We start from the raw sequence: 22,111 nt of genomic DNA, 5'->3' as shown, positions 1-22,111 counted from the left end.
GCTCTGCCCTGCTCCCGGCTCCGCGGGGCTTAGCTCGGCCTCTCGGGACGTGTGCGCGGCAATCCCTGCGGAGCCGCCCGTAGAGTGAGGCGGTTCCCATGTGCTCGCCGTCCGCTCTGCGAGCCTCTCTGCTCTCTTCTGGTGTCCCTGCAGCTCTCTGGCACTACCGGCAGCGCTCGCATGGAGTACCCTGCGTGGCTCACAAATGCGGGAGAATTGATCACTTAATTGTGCCCCAGTCATCACTTCGCTAATGTCACGTTTCCAGCACTCAAACCACAACAGTGTAGCCACTGACCTCGATAACAAGAATCGAATAGCCAAAGCAAAGAGTAGGATAGGGGATAGTCAGGTAGAGAGCACCTGAATAAACAAGAGGAAAAAGGTTGATTAATAAGGAATTGTCTTAGTTTATTAAGCATGAAAAGGGTAGAACTTAGGGCATTATTTTAGCTTAGGTAGCGTAAAACAAGGAAGAAAAACTAGATGCAGCTGGACTCATGACCTAGCAATATGTGCCAAACTCAAAGGTCAAGCTGATGGAGACCATCGGCCTTCCTCCCAACGACCCCCGGACGAGCACCAGAGACCGTGGGACTAATGCCAAGTGGGAGGAGACGAAGGAGGAGATAATGATAATGATTTCCAAGAACTAATTGTAATAATGACCACCTATTCCTGGAAATAATGAATAGGCATGAGTTCTTTAATGTATATAAACTGTGAAGGTTTTGTCTCTGGTTGGCAAGTTTGGTGGAGCGATGCCCCTTGTGCCCAGCGCTGAATAAACAAATCCCTGCTACCTCTGAGATGCAAGTCTGGGGTAGTTCTTTTCCAGCCTTTTCTCAGCATCAACCTAGATACCACCACAGCCTGCCCTACAGATCTTGACGTCCAAACATTCTCTTCCCTTTTTTTTCCCTGTTTTTGCTCCCCACAATCCGTTATACTCGAGATTCTCCTCCAAGCATCAAAGACATGCTTCATATTTCTGTGTCACTACATCCCCCGTGTGCCAATTTAAGCAACTGAAAAAGAAAAGATGTTCATTATTCTCGTTCCAACAATTTCCTTTATATACTTTCAGTTCTCCTTTAGCCTGTTGTACATGCCCTACCCTTTTAGAGACTTCTGTGAACTCTAAGGTTCACAGAGCCCCCATGTAGCCCTTCCTCTGTGAGTGCTGCATGACTGTAACGACATAACAAACTTGCTAAATTGGCTGATAATCAGACAGGAAGAAATGCTCTCTTACATCTTTGGCAAATGCCACAGTACTGCCCAACCTGGCAAAATCTTGCTGTCTTGTGGAAAGAACTAGTTATCAGTCTTCCTAATTAGCTTCTGTGCCATGCACAGTAATGAAGGACTGTCTTCCAGAAACCAAAGTAACCTCCAAAGACCCCAGTCTGTCCCCACACAGACATCACAGTTGCTAAAATAAGTTTGCTGAAGTCTCCTCATAGCCCTTAGGACCTTCACAAAGCTGCTTTAACCTTTAGCTTTCTGTGTGTGTCCACATTCTGAGAACGTTGTGATTAAATACTAATGTTTAGATGTGGTAGTTAGCTAAAATAACCTTTGTAGGTCTATTTTATATGATAGCAAGGAATATGAATGCTCATTTAAGTAACTTGTCGGATTTATAATCTGTTTGGTGGTTACTTAGGACAGTAATCTAAATACTGTGCTTTTTGGATTGATTTGTCTGATTTTAGTTTAGTTACAAACCAGTAATTTTTCAGGTATTCCACTGTATTTTATCAGTAACGAGTCGGTCATAAAAAACTACTTGTATTCAACAGCTAAGCATTTGACTGTGCATAGGAACTGAAACTGTATGCAGGTACATTTGTACATTTTTTCACAGGCTGTGTGCAGTGAATTGTCAAGTGCCCTGTTAATGCTGTAAAAAAATGTGCCTCCAATAAGATAAACTTGTAACACAGTTTAATTTTTTTAGGTATCTAAAGGAATTTAGGACAGAGCAGTGCCCCCTATTTTTGCAGCACAAGTGTACCCAGCACAGACCATTTACCTGTTTTCATTGGCATTTCCTAAATCAGCGTCGCCGTAGACCTATTCGAAGGCGTGATGGGACTTTTAACTACAGTCCAGATGTTTATTGTACAAAATATGATGAGACGACAGGAATCTGCTCAGATGGAGATGAGTAAGTGACTTCTTTCAGTCCTAGATGTTTATAATATTATCAGAGCTGATCTCACCTTTGCAAGAAATGAGCATTCGAATCCCTCTGTGCTTTATTTGAAACTGCTTTCTGTAAGTGATCTGTCCATTTGTGGCACATATTCTTTTAAAGCTTGCATTCTTCAGCCTGTCAGAGAGTTAGAACTATTATTTTGCATTGTGACCATCTTTAAAGTATAAGAAACTATTTTTCTACCAGTATTGTTCTTGTACATTCGTGCTGCTACTGTTGCTGCACCTTTTTTTTTCCAGTTGTGTTCCCTTTTTCTCCTGCCAGTGTTGAAAATGGTCAGTAGTTGCAAACCAGAGGTGACTGCAAGATTTTCAACTTCTGTATGTTTTGTGAAGATTGATGGGTCGTAGAGGGGAATGATTGTTTCATGATGCTTCTGGTGAGCAAAAGCAAAGGAAGGAGTTCACTATGAGCTGTCTGGCTAGCCTGGGAGTGTTTGCTGGAGCATCTTCTGGATAAAAGCTGCAGAGCATCTTCAGTGAACTTGGGGAGGGGTAGAAGCTTTGAGGACAAGAGCAGGAGCAAATGGTATCCTATGGCAGAGACCTATCTAGAGAAGCTGGGTATGTTGTGGTCATGTGTCAGAGGAGCTGTCTGCATCTGCAGTGATGGATGCAAAGAAGGACTTTTGACAAACAAAAAAAAAAGGGCAGGAAAACAGCCAGGAAATGTGTAGTTATGCTGGACACCTGTTTTAAGAATTGAAGATTACTTATTTTGGTTACTGTAGTGTACAGCAGCACTTGTCATGGATCAAGTGTCTTTTATGTTGCAGGCTGTAGTCACAGAAGAGAAAGGTGAATTTTCCCCCAAGGTTTTACAAATTAAACAGCAGAGAGAAGGGAAGGTAAACAGCAAAATTGCACTAGGCAGCATGGCAATATTGAGTACCATGCAAAAGCAATATAAGCAGCGGAAAATATCCCTGAGGGATGATTTAAGACAACAATAAAGTACATTTTCAAGTGTCTGTAAGGCAGTTCTGGCAGTCCCTGGGGCAGATGGGCAGTTCTGGGAAATTCAGCAAACAGTGGTGATGGATGCTGATGTTGGATTGGTTGGGGACAAATATTGACCTTTCCTTATCGAGTGACAGATACTGATTTTAAAGAAGGAAAAAGGAAGCAATGTCTTAAAAGGGTATTAGCAGAGCAAGGCTGAGTTGTTAGAAGCAAGTAAGAGATGTTTCAATAGCCAGGGTGTGAGATGGAAACCTTTCTGCTGCAATTGGATTGGAAAAGTTGCTGAAGATTACTCCCTGACTAGGAGCCTAAGTGACACAAGGTGATTATATTTTCTGGCATGATGGAACTGCAGAGGACTTGACAGAAATGAGAGGCAGGAAAAAAGTTGCTATGCTTGAAGTATCCCTTGAGTTTAGATGGCAATAACATTAAAAAGAAAAGAAAACTTCTTATACCTTTTAGTGTAGAGATTATTTGAGCTTGTATTGGTATGGAAGATTTCGTTCCTCGGATGATGATGTTGCTCACAGGAGCCCTCACGAGATTTATAGGTAATATCTTTGTGAGCTAGCCTGCTGTGAACTCTTTTAACTTCAGCAGAGACTAAGAAAGGGATTAATGTTTTTTATTTTGAGGCTGATCTGTTACGATGGGGTTTTGTTTGGACTATTTATGTTTGAAGAATCCTGCAAAATTACTTAAGTTCATAAGAGGCAGAGCGTAATTCAGAATTAAATTATTAAAAGCACAACTCAAGCAATGCCCTGACTGTCCTCTCTCTATTATGTAGTTGCCCTTACCTGCATCGTACAACAGGGGATACAGAAAGGAAGTATCATCTCAGATATTACAAGACTGGAATATGCATCCATGAAACAGATGCCCGCGGCCACTGTGTGAAGAATGGAATTCACTGTGCCTTTGCTCATGGTCCTCATGACCTTAGACCACCAGTGTATGATATAAGGTAGTCTGATCTCAAATTCCTCAGCTTAAGTAGCAGGGAGTACCAGGAATTGCAGTGTGCTTTGCAGGACAAATGAGATATTACAAGACTGGAATATGCATCCATGAAACAGATGCCCGCGGCCACTGTGTGAAGAATGGAATTCACTGTGCCTTTGCTCATGGTCCTCATGACCTTAGACCACCAGTGTATGATATAAGGTAGTCTGATCTCAAATTCCTCAGCTTAAGTAGCAGGGAGTACCAGGAATTGCAGTGTGCTTTGCAGGACAAATGGTTGCTGTATTTTTCATTCACTGTGCATGGGGTAAGAGACAGAAGCACACTAGGAGATACAAATACTAAGGTTTTGTAACTTCCAGTTTCAGGAGCCATGTGTGTGATTTTTATGACTGCTATAAGACAGATACTCTGCCTTTTGTAATTCATGCCTGGTAAATTCACATGTAGCTTTTGCATTCACAAGTTTAGGATCTTGTTAAGCCTTCTCTAGGGTCTCAGCTTGTGTGTTTGGCATGTTGTTTACCAGTGTTGTGGGCTTCTTTAATTGCATCTTCATTTTTCATGTATGAGATATTAGTACTGTTTTCTGCCACTCTAACGTGTCATCAAGTTATTGTCAAAGGAAGGTGCTTTGTGAATCAGGGTCATGGTAGGTAGGAGTTTTATCTGTGGCCAGAGCTGGGAGAGAGGCATGTTTTTGGGAGGGATTATAAATGGAATAATATAAAGGGAATATAAAGGGAGCTCTTGCTACAGAAAGGGGTCTGTATATACAGATGCCAAGTAGGAATAGTTTAGTATAGGAGGTAAACTCCTGAAATATTTGTCTGGAGAAAGTAGTGCCAATTGAAGGTAGAGTCCTTTGATTTTCATGGAGTACCATAGATTCACCTCTGCTATTGAATTTATCACCTTATTTCTCTGTTGCTTCAAATTCCAGCTGATACAATGATGCTATAGTATTTATTCTTGTTTCGAAAAATATTTTATACTGATGTGACATTATTGCATGTCTATACAGCTTAATTTTGCTCAAAAATAAAGCTGACTAAGATTTTTGATAGAGGTTTTGTACCATTAATAGAGTCCCCTTTAGTTTGGCTGTAGTCATTCTGACCTTTTGAATTTTGATAGGCTCAGGCAGGATTTTATCTGTGACATGTAGGGTCACTGTAGCTGTACAGTTGAATGTAATTACATTGTGTTCATTTCTTTTCCCTGTTTCAGAGAACTTCAGACACAGGAAACCTTACAGAATGGGCAGCTAGCCTGTGGTGAAGGCATTCCAGATCTGCAGCCAGGAATTTTAGCAAGCCAGGCAATGATTGAGAAGATCCTTAGTGAAGATCCAAGATGGCAGGGTAATGTTTCCCTGTCTCCTTTTTCTGTCTCTTTATTTGTGTTTGACCCAATTTGCTGGTCCTGGGTTTCCATCTGGGAGAAGTTCTAAAGCTTTTCCTAACAGAGTAAAGAATTGTTTTTTATATGGTACAGATATTTGTGAACAAGAGGTACTGTCTGTCACATTTATATTCATGTTTTGTTTTGAAAACGTTTAACATCTTTTTCAGTATATTTGCATCAAATGTTGCTAGTCTGTGTCGATTGAATAAATGTTCTTAAAAGTCTGTAGGAGCTCCTTGTTGTGCTGGGTAATAGTAAAGGTGAGAGTCTTAATGTTTTGAGCCATTAATGGACTAGATAATGGACTGTTATTTGCTGAGCTTGACTAATAGGAATGAAGCAGAATATTAAAATACAAGAATGTCTTGAAAGTCTTATATCCCTCAAAGTAAATCCAATTGCCCTGTTCTTAAGGCTTTCAGAGCAGGTTCTCAGGTTCTTGGTTTAGACTTGCTTATTGCATAGCCAAAGATGTTAGTATAAATTTTATGTTGTTAGAGCTCTTGCCCAAATTTTACCTTAGAAAGGACTACTGGATGCAGTTTCTTCCATAAAAGTCATGTGGGGGTAGTAACACAGGAAGAGGTCACATGAAGATAATGTTTCTAAGACATTCAAGGGGAGATAATTCTGATACTTACCCCTCTAAATTTTTTAGATCTACTCTAGGGTGAGTTTCAACCATTTATGTGCTAGTAATGTGTAGAGTTTAACTGTCAGCTCTAAGTGAAAAAAATCCTGGGTGTTTCACATGAAAAGGTATCAAAACTGACCAACTGTGAGCCCTTTTATTGCATTCCTTGCATTGTGACAGGTCTGTGTTGTGTAGTGTTGTATTGGCTTCTGTCAATCCATGCAAACAGGGTGAGATTTGTCATAGTTTCTGGGGATTGAAAAATCACCCAACTAGTGACCATTTTCCTGCCTTTAATGATACTACTTGTAGGACTGAACAAAGGACAGACTCCATGCTGCACTCTGATGAATAATCTTTGCTGTTTGAAAGTATTAGTGGCTCTTTGGAAATGTTTCCTCAGCTAGTTTTCCACAAATCATGCAGGAGTCTTGTAGTATGGTGTGGGTCATTTTTGAGAATATCTCAGGCTAAAAGGTGTGCTGAAGTCAACACACATTACACTGGCTGCTCCTGTTTTACCTACATCCATTTTCCTGCCTTAGGAAGAAGGTTGTTTTGACATGGTTTACTCCTCACAGATCCATGCTTGCTGTTACCTAAATTATACCTGCTAATTTGTTTACCTGCTCCATTGTTTTTCTGAATTTTTCTGCTTCTAGACAGAACCTTGTTTGTCATCTCCTAGTTTCTCCTTCCTGGAACCAAAGATGTAGAGACAGAGGCAAAGGTAGAGAAGAGGCTCTGTAATTTTTCCAGGAAGATTTGATTGAACAGCCTTAACATGACAGCAGTTTTGATGAAATAAGGACTGTCAACTCTAAACTAAAGAGAAATCCAGCCATGAATTTGTACAAGTTTTTAGTGTTTGTCATACTAAAACGAGTAATGTGTTTTCAGGTATTCATTCTCCAAATGTGAAGTGTGTACAAGGAGAAGCTGCAGACAGCCTGCCAGTAGATTGCCAGTGCTTTGTGCATGTGCTTTGCTGTTACTTTGCTAGTGATGTAAAAGCAATGAAGATTGCTTTGTGTGTAAATGTGTTAAAAACTGCAGTGGTCAGTCTGAGTCTGTAAGAGTTGAGGGGTCTGTGAATCATACCTTTTTTACAAAAAGCAGTTGATACCTCAGTTCACTGAAGACACTCTGACTGTAAAAATTAGTTGTTTATTGATTGTAATTGTTGACCTGTTTACAGACACAAATTTTGTATTAGCTGGCTACAAGACAGAACAATGTACCAAGCCACCCAGACTCTGCCGCCAGGGTTATGCATGTCCACACTATCACAATAGTCGAGATAGAAGACGAAATCCCAGAAAATTCAAATACAGGTACATAAATACCTATTTAGAGTAGACTTTTTGGTCAGTCAGACCAGTGTTAATGGACTGATCTGTTTGGGTTCTTCTGTAATGCAATTGGATATTCGTAATGGAGTAAAACCACATCTTTTCCAATGTGCTTCCTAAATTTTTTTGGGGATAAAAGCATCTGTTCATTATGACCAGATGGTTCTGAAGACAAGAAGAACTATGCAGCTGTAATGGAAATATACTTCTTTCATGTGAAAAGTGGAAACAGTCTATAATTCTTAGCAAAATTCAGTCACACCTTCTTGGTTCTGAAAAGATCAGTTATAATTTTTGTCTTGTTTTGTTCTATAATTTTCCTTTCCTAAGCGATATTTTTAGGATCAAAATTTAATGCATCACCTCTCTTAGTTTCTCACATTACTTCATTCATCATTACATCATTTTACATCTTTCTGTGGTTGCCTCATTGGTTTTGGTTTTTTGGTGCAGTAGTACAAGCTGTAGAATTGATGGGCTTTGCTTGACAGTCTCAGGACTGTGAATAAATGTCATTACACAGAAGACAGATAGAATTTTACAGCAGAGTGGCAGGTTAATGATTGGATTTGATGGTCTTAGAGGTCTCCTCCAACTCTGATGATTCTATGAATCCTACTGGCACATCTTTCTGTCAAAGAATTTCCAAAATGTCAGTCACTCAGAATTTACAATGTTGTAGGTCCCAGAGTCTAAGATTTGGAGTTGTAGTGGGAGATTGTTTCAGGCTTCTGCTAGCAAGTATATACAAACATGCTCTGGGCATCACTTTTTTCTAGGTCAACTCCTTGCCCAAATGTAAAACATGCAGATGAATGGGGTGAACCTTCAAAGTGTGAAAGTGGGGATAGCTGTCAGTATTGTCATTCTCGTACAGAACAGCAGTTTCATCCTGAGGTAAGGACTAAGTTTCTACTTATACTAGCAATTTCACATTCATTATGGATTAGATTATCATGTAAAGATACTATGTGTGAATCAGCACAGCATTTCATGGTGCACTTCAGTAACAGAGGAATTTGCTTAAGCAAAACAAAGTTTGCTGAGAAATAGTTGTTTGTACTACTGTGGTTTTCACTGAGAGGTATTTTTAATGTACTGCTAAGAAAAAAATACTGTTCTCTGGATTTGAGCATAATTAAATGTGTTCTCTTTTTACCTGTCTTGGACTGGTGATGAAGTCACAGTAGTAATTGCTACTCAATTACGTGGGACAAAATTTTCTTTTAAGTGTTGTTTTAAAAGTGTTACTGCAAATCAGTAGGAGAGGCTGAATAGGTGAGGGGAAGGTGGAGAGCAGAACACTCTCAGTGGCTGAAGTAGGGCACTCCAGACCAATAAGGTGATTGAGATTTAAGACATATTGTTAGTAAGTAGTCCGAATTTTTCATGGAAAGATTTTTAAAATTCTCTCTGTTGTTGCATACAGATATGTTTGGGTTAATGACCCTTCTGTTTTGTTTAGATATATAAATCTACAAAGTGCAATGACATGCGCCAAACAGGTTACTGCCCACGTGGTCCTTTTTGTGCTTTTGCACATGTTGAAAGTAAGTAAGAGAACTGTTATTTTGTGTCATTTTGTTCGTAGTAGTGAGCTGTCATTTCTAAGCATCAGTAACAGAAGTGATGTCACATCTTTAGTTTAATGCATGAATGGCATTTGTCACTCGTTCTCAGAAATTTATTGCATGTTTTCTAGTACCATATGTTGTTATGGGAGCTTTGCATCGATTTGCAGCTGCAGTAAAACAGGAGATGCTTCTCTTTACAGAAGCAGCTTGTCCCTGTTAGGTTTTGAGCTTAGTTTGGTACATGTTTGACTTTTCTAAAACACATAGGCTGTCCTATTGAAACCTACAGTAAACTACTCAGGTAAAAGTTAAACCCCCTTGTACATATTTTCAGAACTAGAGCCTTAGATAAACTGGAAAACGGCACAGAGAATATTGTCAGCTGTCCCTTTTCTTCCATAGTTCACTTAGTATCTTTGCTGTGCTCAAACTGTTACACACCAAAAAATTTCATAGAATCATAGAATAACCCTGAGTTGGAAGGGACCCACAAGGTTCATCGAGTCCAACTCCTGGCTCTGCACTGAACGACCACAAAAGTCATGTCATAGAATCATAGAATCAACCAGGTTGGAAGAGACCTCCAAGACCATCAAGTCCAACCCTACCGTGGTCACTAGACCATGGCACTGAGTGCCACATCCAGTCTCAGCTTGAAAACCTCCAGGGATGGTCAATCCTCCACCTCCCTGGGCAGCACATTCCAATGTCTGATCACTCTCTCTGTAAAAAATCTCTTCCTAATATCCAACCTAACCCTCCCCTGGCAGAGCTAGAGTCTGTGCCCTCTTGTCCTGCTGCTGGTTGCCTGGGAGAAGAGACCAACCCCCACCTGACTCCAACCTCCTGTCAGGGAGTTGCAGAGGGTGATAAGGTCTCCTCTAAGCCTCCTCCAGGCTGAACACCCCCAGCTCCCTCAGCCTCTCCTCATGGCACTTGTGCTTGAGTCCCTTCACCAGCCTCGTTGCTCTTCTCTGGACCTGCTCCAGCCCCTCAGTGTCCCTCCTGAGCTGAGGGGCTCAGAACTGGGCACAGGATTCACATGTCTCAGAGTTGTTCAAACGCTTCTTGAACTCTGTCAGGCTTTGTGCCACCTCCCTGGGCAGCCTGACCCAGTGCCCAACCACTCTCTGGGTGAAGAATCTTTTCCTAATATCCAGCATAAACCTCTCCTGTCACAGCTTCGTGCTGTTCCCCTGGGTCCTATCGCTGGTGTCCAGAGAGAGTGTGTTTTTCCAAGAGAGCACTCAATTCTTCAGTGTGCATCTACACAGATTAATTCTGGGTGTGCATCATCAGATCCCTTTTAATAGTAGTATCAACTTAGGTTACCCCTACGCTTTTCCTGTACTCCAGACTGCAAAGTGTGCAGTTGCTGCAACAATTATTCATGCCTTCTTTTTAGCTGTGATGCAGGGCAGAACTTGAAGTATTTCTATGTAACTAGTTCCTTACATGTGTTTAAATAATTTTAAATTGCAGCAGTAGCCACCTCCTGTCCCTCACAGTCTGAGTAGTCCATCAGAAGTCTGATGTTTGATTGCTATTGATTTCCACTGTTAGCAACAGCTTTATGCTTAGTTCATCAGCTATCATTCTGCCTCCACAGAATGTCCACAGAATGAAATAGTTTCTGTCCCTTGTGTGTGAGGGAAGGGAGAGAGAATGGTTTTGGAGCTGTAGGTCTTACCATCATTATGTAAAAACACGAGACTCCTGGTTCACAGATCTCTGAGCCACACGTTATGGGTGTTCTCCACCCAACTTCACTGACGTTCTGCTGTGTGGAACAGGTAAAGATTTCCCATCATTCAAACATGTATCTCAGCAATTTTTTAGATCAGTCTGAGTTTGTGGAAGCCTACTTTCTTGATAATAGCATTCTTGGTCTTCCCTCACTGACTTCCTCAGAATCACTTGATCACTTTTTTCCCTGTTCCCCCTCCGTGTGAAGATAAGCAGGATTGTTACTATTCTTCCAAGACTGGTTTTAAATTGAGGCCTTAGCTGCAGGCAGTACTACTTACAAATGCTGCTCATTGGGGTTTTTTTCCCCCCTAGATCCAGTGTAGACCCAAAGATACTTTGTGATGACAGGAGGAAGGGCACCTGATCCTGAAAAGTAGAGAAGTAGTGGGATCTTACTTATCTCCCTGACATCCTTTGCAAAAGAGAGTAGCTAGGATGTGTTGGGAATCTTCATTAATGGACTCATAAAATGATGAACACCTCTCTGTGCTACTCATTTGCCCACTGACTACCTGACTACAACTGACACCTTAGCAAAAATTAGGTGTTTTTTTTTTTTAAACAAATATTGTGTTGTTACTAGCCATCCTTGATTGGCCCCACAGCTAACTGACCATCAGTGTCTGAGACATGGGCATCAGTCCCTTTATCTTCTAGGCTTCTACACACAGGCAGACTGAAATTCTGCTGGCAGGAGTTTGGAAAACACTTCAAAGAACACATGTCCTGTATAACAGCTCCTGTTACTGAAAATATGTGCCTCTAGATTGTTTGTTCAAGGCTATTATCTGCTGTTGGTACCAAGATTACAGTTCTGAAAAAACTTCCATCTGACTTAGTGGGGATTCCCCAGGCCAGACCTAGCCTGACTATGGTAACTCACATTCATAACACCCAGGTCTTGTTAGTGCAAATTCTAAGAAGGCTATATAGCTGAAAAATTTGTGTCTCATAAAGAGTACAACCCTATTTTGACACAACATCCTAGGCTACTCATAATGTAATCCCTGAAGCATCACTGCACTGGTATTACATAGCTGAAATCTTTTGAGGGCTCTATCCTAACTGCAGTGAGCTTCAGTGATCACCATGAGTTAGGGCACCGTGTGAGCCTGTTGCTTTTCTCTCCAGCCTTGTACAGCAGCTACAGGTCTTTGAGAAAACACAGTTACACTGGGGGAGGCTTACACTATAGAATTTGTGACTTTTGTGCAGCTGGCCACAGGCTGCAGTGCTCATTCTTGGGAGAAATTAGAATGTTGGGTCTGACATTATTAGTAAGCAGAATAGCAAGAACTGATCCTGCTGTTCTTCCTAAATACCTTGGGGAGAGAAAGGAGAGATTGTTGCTCTGTGAAACGTTTGGAAAGCAGTCTCACATCACCCCTTTAGAGTGGTATGACTACTCACACTGATGTATAGAGTTTGTGATGGTGTCAGGGGAAAAAGGCTGATGAAGATTTAGGAGGGCATGAATCAGGTAGTGCTTTTCCTAGGACAGTGTGAGGGCTGACAGGACATCAGATGGCTGACTGGTCTTGCTCTGGGCAAGCAGATACACAGTGAGATGATGTGTAGTGAAAGTGAGAGTAAATTGCAAAACTCTCAGCACATCTGTCTTCCCACCTTTTCTTTGCACACTCCTGTAGGGGAACCAGCAGGGAGCTGAGACATGTCTTTGGAATCCTTTCTTTTTCTTTTCTTTTTTTGGGGTGTGGCTGGGCTGGGTTCATTGTGTGTAGTGGTGTTTGCTAGGAGCTTTTTCTTTTCTCTTTTGCAAGCCATGTCCCTGTTTTTCTGACTTGTACAATACTGGAATATTTGGTAGGGTATTGGAGTGTATGGTAAGGAGGCAGTGGAGCTGTGATAAATCAAATGCTATACAGAAAAAGTCAACATCATTAGAAACAAACCTCAGCAATGCTATCTCCATTGAGGAGAGGTGTCTATGTATCTCATACTCATTCTGTGCCCTACTGTGGCTTTTAATTTGTACACTCTATCAGAGCCAGTTAACTGTTTCTAGTAAAAAGACAAATGCTTAAATTTTATTTTCAGCTGTAGTTCATCGTTATCCCTTCAGAAATGCAGTAGTGGCTAGAGGTGAATCAATCTTGCTGTACCTGTAGAATTTATGAAAAGATTTTGTTTTCAGTCCTGACTTCCTTACTTTGATGTCTTGTGTGCATGGATGGTGAGGTGAGGACTGTTATTCACTGTAAATGCTTACTAGAGTAAACATTTTTGTTAACTCATCATTTGCCTGTAAAATCTGATGTCTAAATCTCCTTAATATATTGCATACTTGAAGAATCAGATATCTAATGTGTTCAATAGTTCAACAAAGTAGCCTTTGGGAATTGCAAAGTAATTGTTCAGTCACTTTGAGCTGAATTTTCTGATGCAAAAATGAACAAGTCACTGGTTGCAATTTACATATAAATTAATCATGGCATTTTTCAAAGGTTACTGTTCCTCTGTAACCTAAATAGTACAGATCCCATATTCTCTTCAAATTCTTTTATGGTTAAGTCAGTTGGTTCTAGACAGGAACAAGAAAACAAAGGACCCTATAATTGTGATAAAATTGTTACTTTTCCAGTCAGGAGTTTTAAAACTGATGTCTTTAAACATGAGAGGGATTCTGGAAAATAAAGCAAAATCCAGAATACTTTAAATAAACGAATTTCAATCCACCTCCCATCAGTTTTTTATGGAGCAAATAAAGAAGAGTACCACATTTGTTAGTAGCCACAAATCCATAATGGTGAATACTATTCTTACCTTGCCTTTATACTTGTATTTAAGGAAAAAAAAGAGAGATTTCCTGTGTGTGATTGATGTTTCCATGTGACAGGTGCTGTGTTTGGTACTAGGGATGTAACTGTTAAGTTCACACAGCCAACTGTCAAATCTGTGTGTAATTTGTTGGGGATTCCTTCAACAGAGGACACCATGAAAGTAGTCCTACTGCAAACTGGTTGTCAGTCAAAGCCAGTCGTTCACCCGTTTTCACCAGACAGCGTAGGAATTGCAAATGAATGGAGCAGCAGTCTAAACTCCACAAACTGCAGTACAAATAGCAGTGGGCAGTCTGGAAATGTAAGTGGAAATCATTCTGGAAAAGTTACTACTAATGATCGCTGTGCCAATATACAATGTTTGCTTGACTTCTTAAACAGCTGTTATTTCTTTGTCCTTTAGCAAAAGAGGAAAGAAAATCGTAGCTATAGTAAATGTCAGGCATTAATATGTACCTGGTACTGTAAGACTAAATGAAATGTCTGCCCTTGGCACCAGATTTAACTGTATTACCTGTGTTTTCTGTTCTTGGTTTTTGGTTTTTTTTGTATTTAGATGCAATATTTCAACTGCTACAGTGAGGAACATCATTGTCAATCAAACATACAACTACAGGACAGCTTAATTTACATATGTCTCTTTTTTTCTATAGGAGAGTTTTCATTCATGGAAGATTATGCCTGATCCCAGCCCTTTTCTCTGTCCTAATTGGCTAAGATTAGGAATGAACTGATGTCCTGTCTGAACATGCTTTATACTTACAGCTTCTTACAGTGGTGCAACATGTGGTAGAGAGCTGTTAGGTTACAAGAGTGATAATCAGTTAAGGATGGGGGGAGAGGAAGGAGAAAGATACATTGCAGAGGTTTGAGTATCTTCCTTTTAGTATCAGTTGGAATAGATCCTTTTAAAATAAAGTTTTAAAGGGATTGCTGGTAAATAGTGCAGGTGTCAAAACTCCTGAGTTTCTTTCATGTAGCTTCATATTGCTATCCTGTTGATTGAGAGTAAAGGTGCTAATATACCTCCATCTTCTCCTGGGGTCCCATGGCAGGAATTCTGATAGAGGCTCCTCTGCCTTTTCACTTAGGAAGCTAATTCTGTTGTTGCTAAGGTTCTGAAGGAGAGACCCATGAAAGCATCTCTTTTCTCAGAAGTTTCTTAGCCTTTCAGGAATGATTTAGTTACAGCTGAAAACACCAACTATTCTAATATGGCAAATATTCTTCCATAAACATGCATTTTTTCGTAAGTTGTTGGGAGTCTGTTGAACATTGTGTACATTCTCTATTCCACGCTCAGTGAGTCTCTACTTGTACTATTCTGCAAGTGTGAAGATGGCAAAGTTGACTGTATTTCCTTCCCTGTACTTTGTACTTGGAGTTTTATTGCAAGTGGCCACCTTCTTTTTTCTGGTGTCTCCTAGTTGTTCTGTCTTTCACCTGCCTCCTTATTTGCAGCATTGTTTGATGCACTTCTATTATTTATTTTTTTGAATATTCAGTTCCTAATTTTCCATTAGCATGTTGGTCTTCTGTTTTTCTGAGTTGCTTGCTTGCTTTCACCTTCTCCACCTGCTGTGAACTGAGGAGTTTTAGCATTCAAGGAGTAAGTTTGTTTACTTCCCTCCCCCAATCCTCCATATCCCAGCAACTTACTTACATTTGTGCTTTCTGGTTTTCTTTCTGTTCCAATAAGCTTTCTCTTTTTCTATCTTCTCCTTTGTCTTTGTTCTCATCACTCTCAGTCACTGGCCCTGAGTAAACTTCATTTTAGTGGGTTTTTTCATGGTGAAATTGAACTTTCTGTGCCACTCTTCCTTTGTGTCTTCAAAACAAAATCTCCCTTTTCATCTGCCGAAACGTCTTTCACATGTCCTTTACAGTGTGCTGGGAGAGTATCCTGCTGTTTTATTTTCTTCTAGAGGAAAGGGGTGATGACTTCAGAGACCTAAACTCAGTTCCCTGCTCAATCACAAAATTCCTCTTTGAGCAAGTTGCTTAGGTCTCCATTTCAAGAATATAGTAATACTATTGCCCTGTCTGTAAACCCTGTTGGAAGAATGAGTCCATTAATACTCTGTATGATCCAGGCTGATAGTGAGGGAGGCTATAGAGCTGTTTTGAATGTATACCTTCTTATCTCACCTATACTGTGTTCTTACGTCTTCATCTAAGTTGCCTTGTCAGTTGGACTGTCATCAGTCATTCCTCTCCTGTATCTTTCCTTAACATTTCAGCCAGGAATGAATCTGCTCTTTAGCCTTCTTTGGTAAGTGTGAGTTCAGTTTCCATGGAGGGTTTTTACATCTATGTTACTTACCTCCATGTTCTGCCTTTTGGTTTGAAGCATCTAACTTTATTCCTTGTCAGTGTCAGTATCTTCACCTCATCTTTGACAGTGCTGTTTTTGTCCAGTCTTTCTTTGCAGTTCCCTTTGCTTTATGTGCCACCAGTTGTATCATCTAAATGTACTTTATTTTTTCTGGTGTTGCATCAGAGCTGTGAAGTGTTTTAAGTAAGATTCAGAGTCTTTGTATCATCATAGTAACAAGCTCACTCATCTTTTTCCCAGTCCCATGTGTCTTCTTTGGGAGCTGCATTTACACCAGTAACTTTTTACTACTGTTTTGTGCTCTGTTCAGTGTCATTGCCAGAAGGGACACTCATTTTTACTCATTCTCCTACTGCTACTTTTTTTTATTACCTAAATTTATTTTCTAACACTCTATTTAACTTTAAGAGGGTCTTCCTTCTTTCTTCTTCTGTTGCACTGGTAAAATTCATGTGTCTGAAGTCCTTGGTTATGGGAAGTTATAGTAGACAGGTTTCTTGAATATTTCTGTGCATGCAAGTCTTTACATAGCCTGATCCATGTTTCAGATACATTGCTGGCACTGTTTGAACTTTGATGCTCTATGAAGTTGTTTATGTTACAACTTTTTCATGTGTACTCATATTTCCATTACTCTTTGCATGGCCTTCCATCAACCTTCAGCTATGTAATGTTTCATCATCCAATATGCTATGCATCCATTTTCCTCAGCCACTTTTTAGTATCTACCCCTTTTCCTCAGTCAGATTATTTGGCAGAATAACCTCTCTGGTGTGCAGTCCTCTGCATCCAAAACATTTGCATCATTCCTAGCCACAAGCTGCTGCCTCACCTTGCTGTTTATTCCAGAGATGAAATAGGAGACACATCAAAAGATTAGCTGCCTTTATTGATTATGGAATAATTCTGTTAGCCCTTCTAGGTTTTCAGTGGTGTGTCAGTTTCATTTTGAAGAGGGAAAGGTCGTGGTGAAGATTGTGTGCCTTCGTAGCTTGTCCTGAGTGCAGACTCAGTGCTAGCCTCATTAAGCCTCAAGTCTGTTTTACTTCATAATTAAAGTGGCTTGAGCATATGCATGTGATTAGTTACCACACACAGTGTATGAAGCTGTGCTAATGCAACTGAGTTTGATTACATGTGCACTAAGTCTGAACAGTGTTGTATCATGCTTCCTTTACTGTGGAATTGGTGTTCTGAGACAGTGAGGGGTGTAGGAAGGAAATAAGATACACGAGTGCAAAATGGGGTTTACAGCTTAATTAAAAATGCTTACATGTTTCCTCTTCCTGTCATCTTCCTCTACACCTCCACAAAGTAGGCAATTTAGCAGTACATTTAAAGCCACAAAATACAATACAAATCCAGAAACTCAAGAAGCTGGTATTTGCATAGGCTTTATAGGTTTCCTCATTTTCTTTGTAGATGTTCAGCTGAAAGCAAAGGCCTAGAGTAGGCAAGAACCAAGGGAAAGAATGCACCACTTCCTTGTTCTAGTGCTTTTTTTCTAAGCAATTTAACAGCAGTGTAGTGACAAGAGGATGAAGTCTTTGCAGTTACAACATTATGGGAATGTGACCCTTGGTAAGGCCAACTTGGCATCTTTTGAGTCATGATGCATCAGAACTGTCCAGGCATCCTCCTTCCATCTTGGAAATATGTGTTCCGAATTTATAAATTCTGCAGTAGCTCCATTGCCCTTCTCTGGACACACTCTAGCACCTCAGAGGGGCTGAAAACCAAACACAGTATTCAGGGTGCTGAGTGCAGGAGGGGATCACTGTCCTCATCCTGCTGGCCACACTGCTGCTGATTCAAGCCAGGATACCATTGGCCCTTCTTGCCCTCCTGGGCACACCATCAGCTCATATGCAGCTGGCTGTCAACCAGCACCCCCAGGAGGAATAAATTAAAAGCACTAACTTCAGACTTAGAGTGATTTTTCTATGTTGCCTTGTAAATTCAGGCTGGATTTGAAATTTTTTTCCTTGCTTGTGTATTTAACTGATATTACAGACCCGTTTTCTTTTCCTGCTTTATTTGCATGAATTCTTTGTATTTTCTTTGCAGGTTGAGTCACACAGAGTTTGTGGCGTTGTGTAATCCAGTTTTTAAAACTTAACTAACTTTTCAGAAAATACAAACGACTGAGTGGACACTGTCTCTGTCTGTGGTCATCCTGGTGGACTCCTCAGAGACTATAACCAAGGGCTTAAACATTAATCTAATCAGAAAATGCTGCCTGGAGGGGCTTAAGCATTGATTTAGTTTGCTTTAGTTTGCTTTTCCAGAGCCAAACTATACAAAATTGTATTGCAAGCTGTCAGTGCTTGCATACATGTATATCTTTGTTAAAGCCTGTGGTAACCAGAAGGATCAAGAGTGGCACCTTATGGTTTTATCTGTTGCTCTACAGATACAATCTGATCTTGACCAGTAACTCTGTACCTCAAGTCCAGTACGTCTGGGTGTACATGGACACTATGCTCCACTTATGGCTCAGTTGTCTGCAGATAATCTTCTGGGACAAGTAATCCATAATGGTTATCTTCCTTCCTCCCCCTGCCCCTGATCTTCATTAGGTCACACTGTAGAGGAGCAACCCTGATGTGCTGTGTGTGTGAAATAATTTGTGTGCCCTGCCCAGCTGAAAGAGTGGACATGAAATATGCATCTGAGAAACATTCTGAGCAGATTAGGGAACTCAGCCTTAAACTGAGCCAGTAGTTTATCTAAATTAGTGTGTTACTTTGGGTGTTACTCCCCTGTACTGTCTAGTCATCTTCTCTTCCATATGTGTCTGCTGCATTAAGCAGCCTCACGATGCCAGAGGTATGTTTTTAAGTGCTTACAAAATGTAACTGTGTTATTCATATAAATCTTTCATATCAATCTTTTGATATGGAACTGGATACCTTAGCATGGTTTTATCGACAAAACCTCCAAATTTTGTAAGAATTTCACTTAAGAGCAGTGCTTTTTTTTTTTTCCTGGCAGCGTTCTTTTAATTTTTTTCTCTTTAGCATAAAAAATGGATTTCAGTATTTTAGAGCAGAAGAAATGTGCTTTCACATTCTTTAGAGAGTAAAATTAAACGGTTAGGGTTAACCCTAAGTGGAGTTTACCAGTAAACTATACAGTTATTCATGCTTAGTCTATCTGATCCAGTGTGTATTTTGTATTTAAACAAACCAAAACAAATTTGACCAAATTTCACTCCGTTATTGTGTTGACTAGTTCAGTTCCGTGAGAACTGGCAGGTTGTGCTCCAGAACAAGGACAGACCTGACTGAAATGTGTATCATCTCTGAGTGTTCTCACCACTGGGCTATTAGGCATAAATGTGGGATTCAGCTATTTCCATGTTGCCTTTTGAGTCTAGCAATAAATCTCATTTAAGAAAATTGAACAATATTCTTGAAAAATGTGGAAACAAGCAACGGCCACAAGTCCACTCAGACATACTGTTGCAGAATGCTGGCACCTGAGTTCATACATTTCAGGCTGCTCAGAGTTGTGCTTTGAGCAAAAAAATTGTTAAGGCCTAATTAGAGATTGTACCTTCAGCTTAAGCTTCTTCTCCAGAAGTTTAAAATTCTCTGGAAAATGTACAGCAGAACTAAAAATTATAAAATCTGTCATGTTTTTTTAAGTTAAATTATGTCGAATTATTAATCAAGAAACCTTTTAAGAATCTCAGAAAACAATGTTTTGAGATTACAAAGAATCATTGTGATGCTTTTTGCCAGGATTCTACATGTCTTTCAACTGCTTGACTTGATCCAGATGAGTTCTTTTAGGAGTCTGAAATGTTGTATGATGCTTGCATTAAGCTGACAGCTAAGAAATGTATGAACTAATGGAAATCAGGGCTGTCAGAGAGCAAGTATTCCTTTATTTTAAGTTAATAGCCATTAAGTAGTCTCTTTGCCTGTGATTTGTTCTGTGAGTAGGCACCAAACCAGGCCTTATTCTGGTGTATACAAATGCATCTCCTTTGGAAGTCTATATTTGCAGTACCTCCATGTTACCTTTTTAATGTGCTAGTTTTGTTAAGCTAATGCCAGAAATATGCACAAATAAACCAAAGTTAGTGTTGATGGAAGATTGCAATGAATTTATAGTTTGAACTGATTGTTATGGAGGGAGACTATAGCTGTAAGCATTAAAACCTTGTCACAGAGTATGTTAGACACTGTTTTCTGTCTTCTGCAGATCTCTTGTTCTCCAAGTCCAACTGTAACATCAAGTTCTGGTAGCAGTAGTTCTTTATCACCCCTTGGACCTCTTTGTAGACAGAGATCATTAGCAAATGGTGTGTTGTGTTCTGAGTCTGGCACATCAGGTGTTTCTTCACCGACATCTAGCTATCCAAAAGCACCAGGCTTTGAGCGAGAGGATCAGGTATGTGAGCAATATGGGTCCAGAAGGACAACTGCAATCTCATGGTAAATTCATTCAGCATAAAATGGTGTCTGCCTCATGTATCAGCTCTGGTTTTTGGTAATGTAGAACATAGAGTTTGGAACCTTCTTCTTTAGTGAGCTAAACTGCATCAAATTACAGTTGTTGCAGGCCAAGAACACTCCAACAGTCACTGCAGCTCAGCTGGCACACAGTAAATTCTAACTTTGCAGAGATGTTGTGATTGTCATTTTGAGCCTGTGTTGCCAAGAACAGAGCAAGATAACAATGGCAAAAAAAACCCCATAGCTGGGCTTGATAGGATTCACTTTTAATTATTGTTGAAAATAGATGGCGAAAAGATGCCTCAATTTCTGGCTGTTCATGCTATTTATGAGTTCCAATATTATATTAATTTCAGTCTGTTTCTTCTCCCACCTGCAGCTGCCTCTCTTCTTGGACAAGTTAATTTCTGAGACAGACAGAGATGATAAAATATACCAAGCCTCTTGAAAAGAGAGAGAGAAATCAGTAGCATTAGCCATGAGAAGAGAGTGGCTGATATTGCAGTTGGTGAGGAGTTGCAATCCTTTAGTTGAGGGATGGGGAGAAAACTGGCAATGCAGTTGGGTGAAGGGAAGACTGGTATTTTTTTGGGATATGAAACAGCTCTGTTGGCCTGTGAGAAAAAAAGCTGAAAGCCTAGGCTTGACCAGTAAAAGCTAAATTTTTCTCTCTCCATTATATTAATGGTTACACTGCTCAATTGTCAGAAAGGAACTGTTAACAGAGGAGCTGCAGCAGTGCATTTAAATAAGGTAGATCCAAACTGATCAGCCTTCTTGCAAACCTGTAATTTGCTTGATTGATTCTGATTGAATCAGAATTGACTTCTGTAACCAGAGGTGCATATAGAAGTGCAGCAGTAAAAGACAGGAAAACAATGACAGGAGGGAAGGAGAGTGGGTTTTGTAAATGGTAACTTGTAAGATGGTAAGTCTAGGGTAAAGTTCTCCAGGCAGTATAGCTTTGTCACCTGTAGATGTTCAGACAGACTGTAGGTTAGAGAACTGACTATTATGGCAAGACTTCCATCACCTAATACAGGGATCAGGTGATCTTTGATCAAATGTCATGGAAGCAAGGAAGTCACAGTATCAAATGGCTTCTTTCTGGATGTGAGGCAGCAATAATTGAGAAATGACAGCCACTGGTAAAGATCTATTTTACTGTTTTGGTCACAATTAGTGAGTAATGTCCTGCTGGAAAGAATGTGTCTCAAAAGCAAAAATGTCATGTCTTGCCTTTCAGTGGCCACACTGAGCCTGTCTAGAGAGAAAGCAGTGATGGACTTTGCAGTTGATAAAGTGATGGAACACATGTAAAGACAAGGAGAGTTGTCAACTGCTAGGGAACTCTGACTGCAAAACAGATTAGGGTTCTCTCAGAGCAGACAAGGAACAAGCACAACAAGGCTGCTGAAAGGCAGCAGAAAGAGACATTTTTTCCTGAGGAGACAGAGAGCACCTTGCAGTTTACTGCAGTTCTGGAAGTCACTGAAACTTGCTGGCCTGAAAAGAACAGAGGTTATTTGATCCTGCTCTGCAAGAACACAGTGGGCAAAGAGAAATTGCTTAGAATTCCCTTTTATTTAAGTGTGTCTTGCTTGTTTCAGAGGTTGCCCCTATTTTTTATATATATAT

At 40.2% G+C, this 22,111-nt stretch overlaps 1 protein-coding gene across 1 annotated transcript; it reads left to right on the top strand.

Moving 5' to 3' along the window:
- Positions 1–2,094: 2,094 nt before the first annotated feature.
- On the top strand, positions 2,095–20,408 carry LOC103806844 (putative E3 ubiquitin-protein ligase UNKL; the record flags this gene model as incomplete). The annotated part of the gene is made up of 8 exons (XM_009079552.1): positions 2,095–2,173; positions 4,006–4,156; positions 5,386–5,519; positions 7,395–7,530; positions 8,328–8,445; positions 9,014–9,098; positions 13,804–13,973; positions 20,220–20,408. Coding segments are annotated over exons 1-8 (1,062 nt in total), but the record flags the coding sequence as incomplete, so codon positions are not given.
- Between the last annotated feature and the right edge of the window lie 1,703 nt (positions 20,409–22,111).

Source organism: Acanthisitta chloris, unplaced genomic scaffold, assembly GCF_000695815.1.
Source record: "Acanthisitta chloris isolate BGI_N310 unplaced genomic scaffold, ASM69581v1 scaffold40107, whole genome shotgun sequence".
NCBI lineage: Eukaryota > Metazoa > Chordata > Aves > Passeriformes > Acanthisittidae > Acanthisitta > Acanthisitta chloris.
The sequence above is the reverse complement of the archived record's forward strand: the minus strand, read 5'-3'. Positions and strand labels throughout refer to the sequence as shown.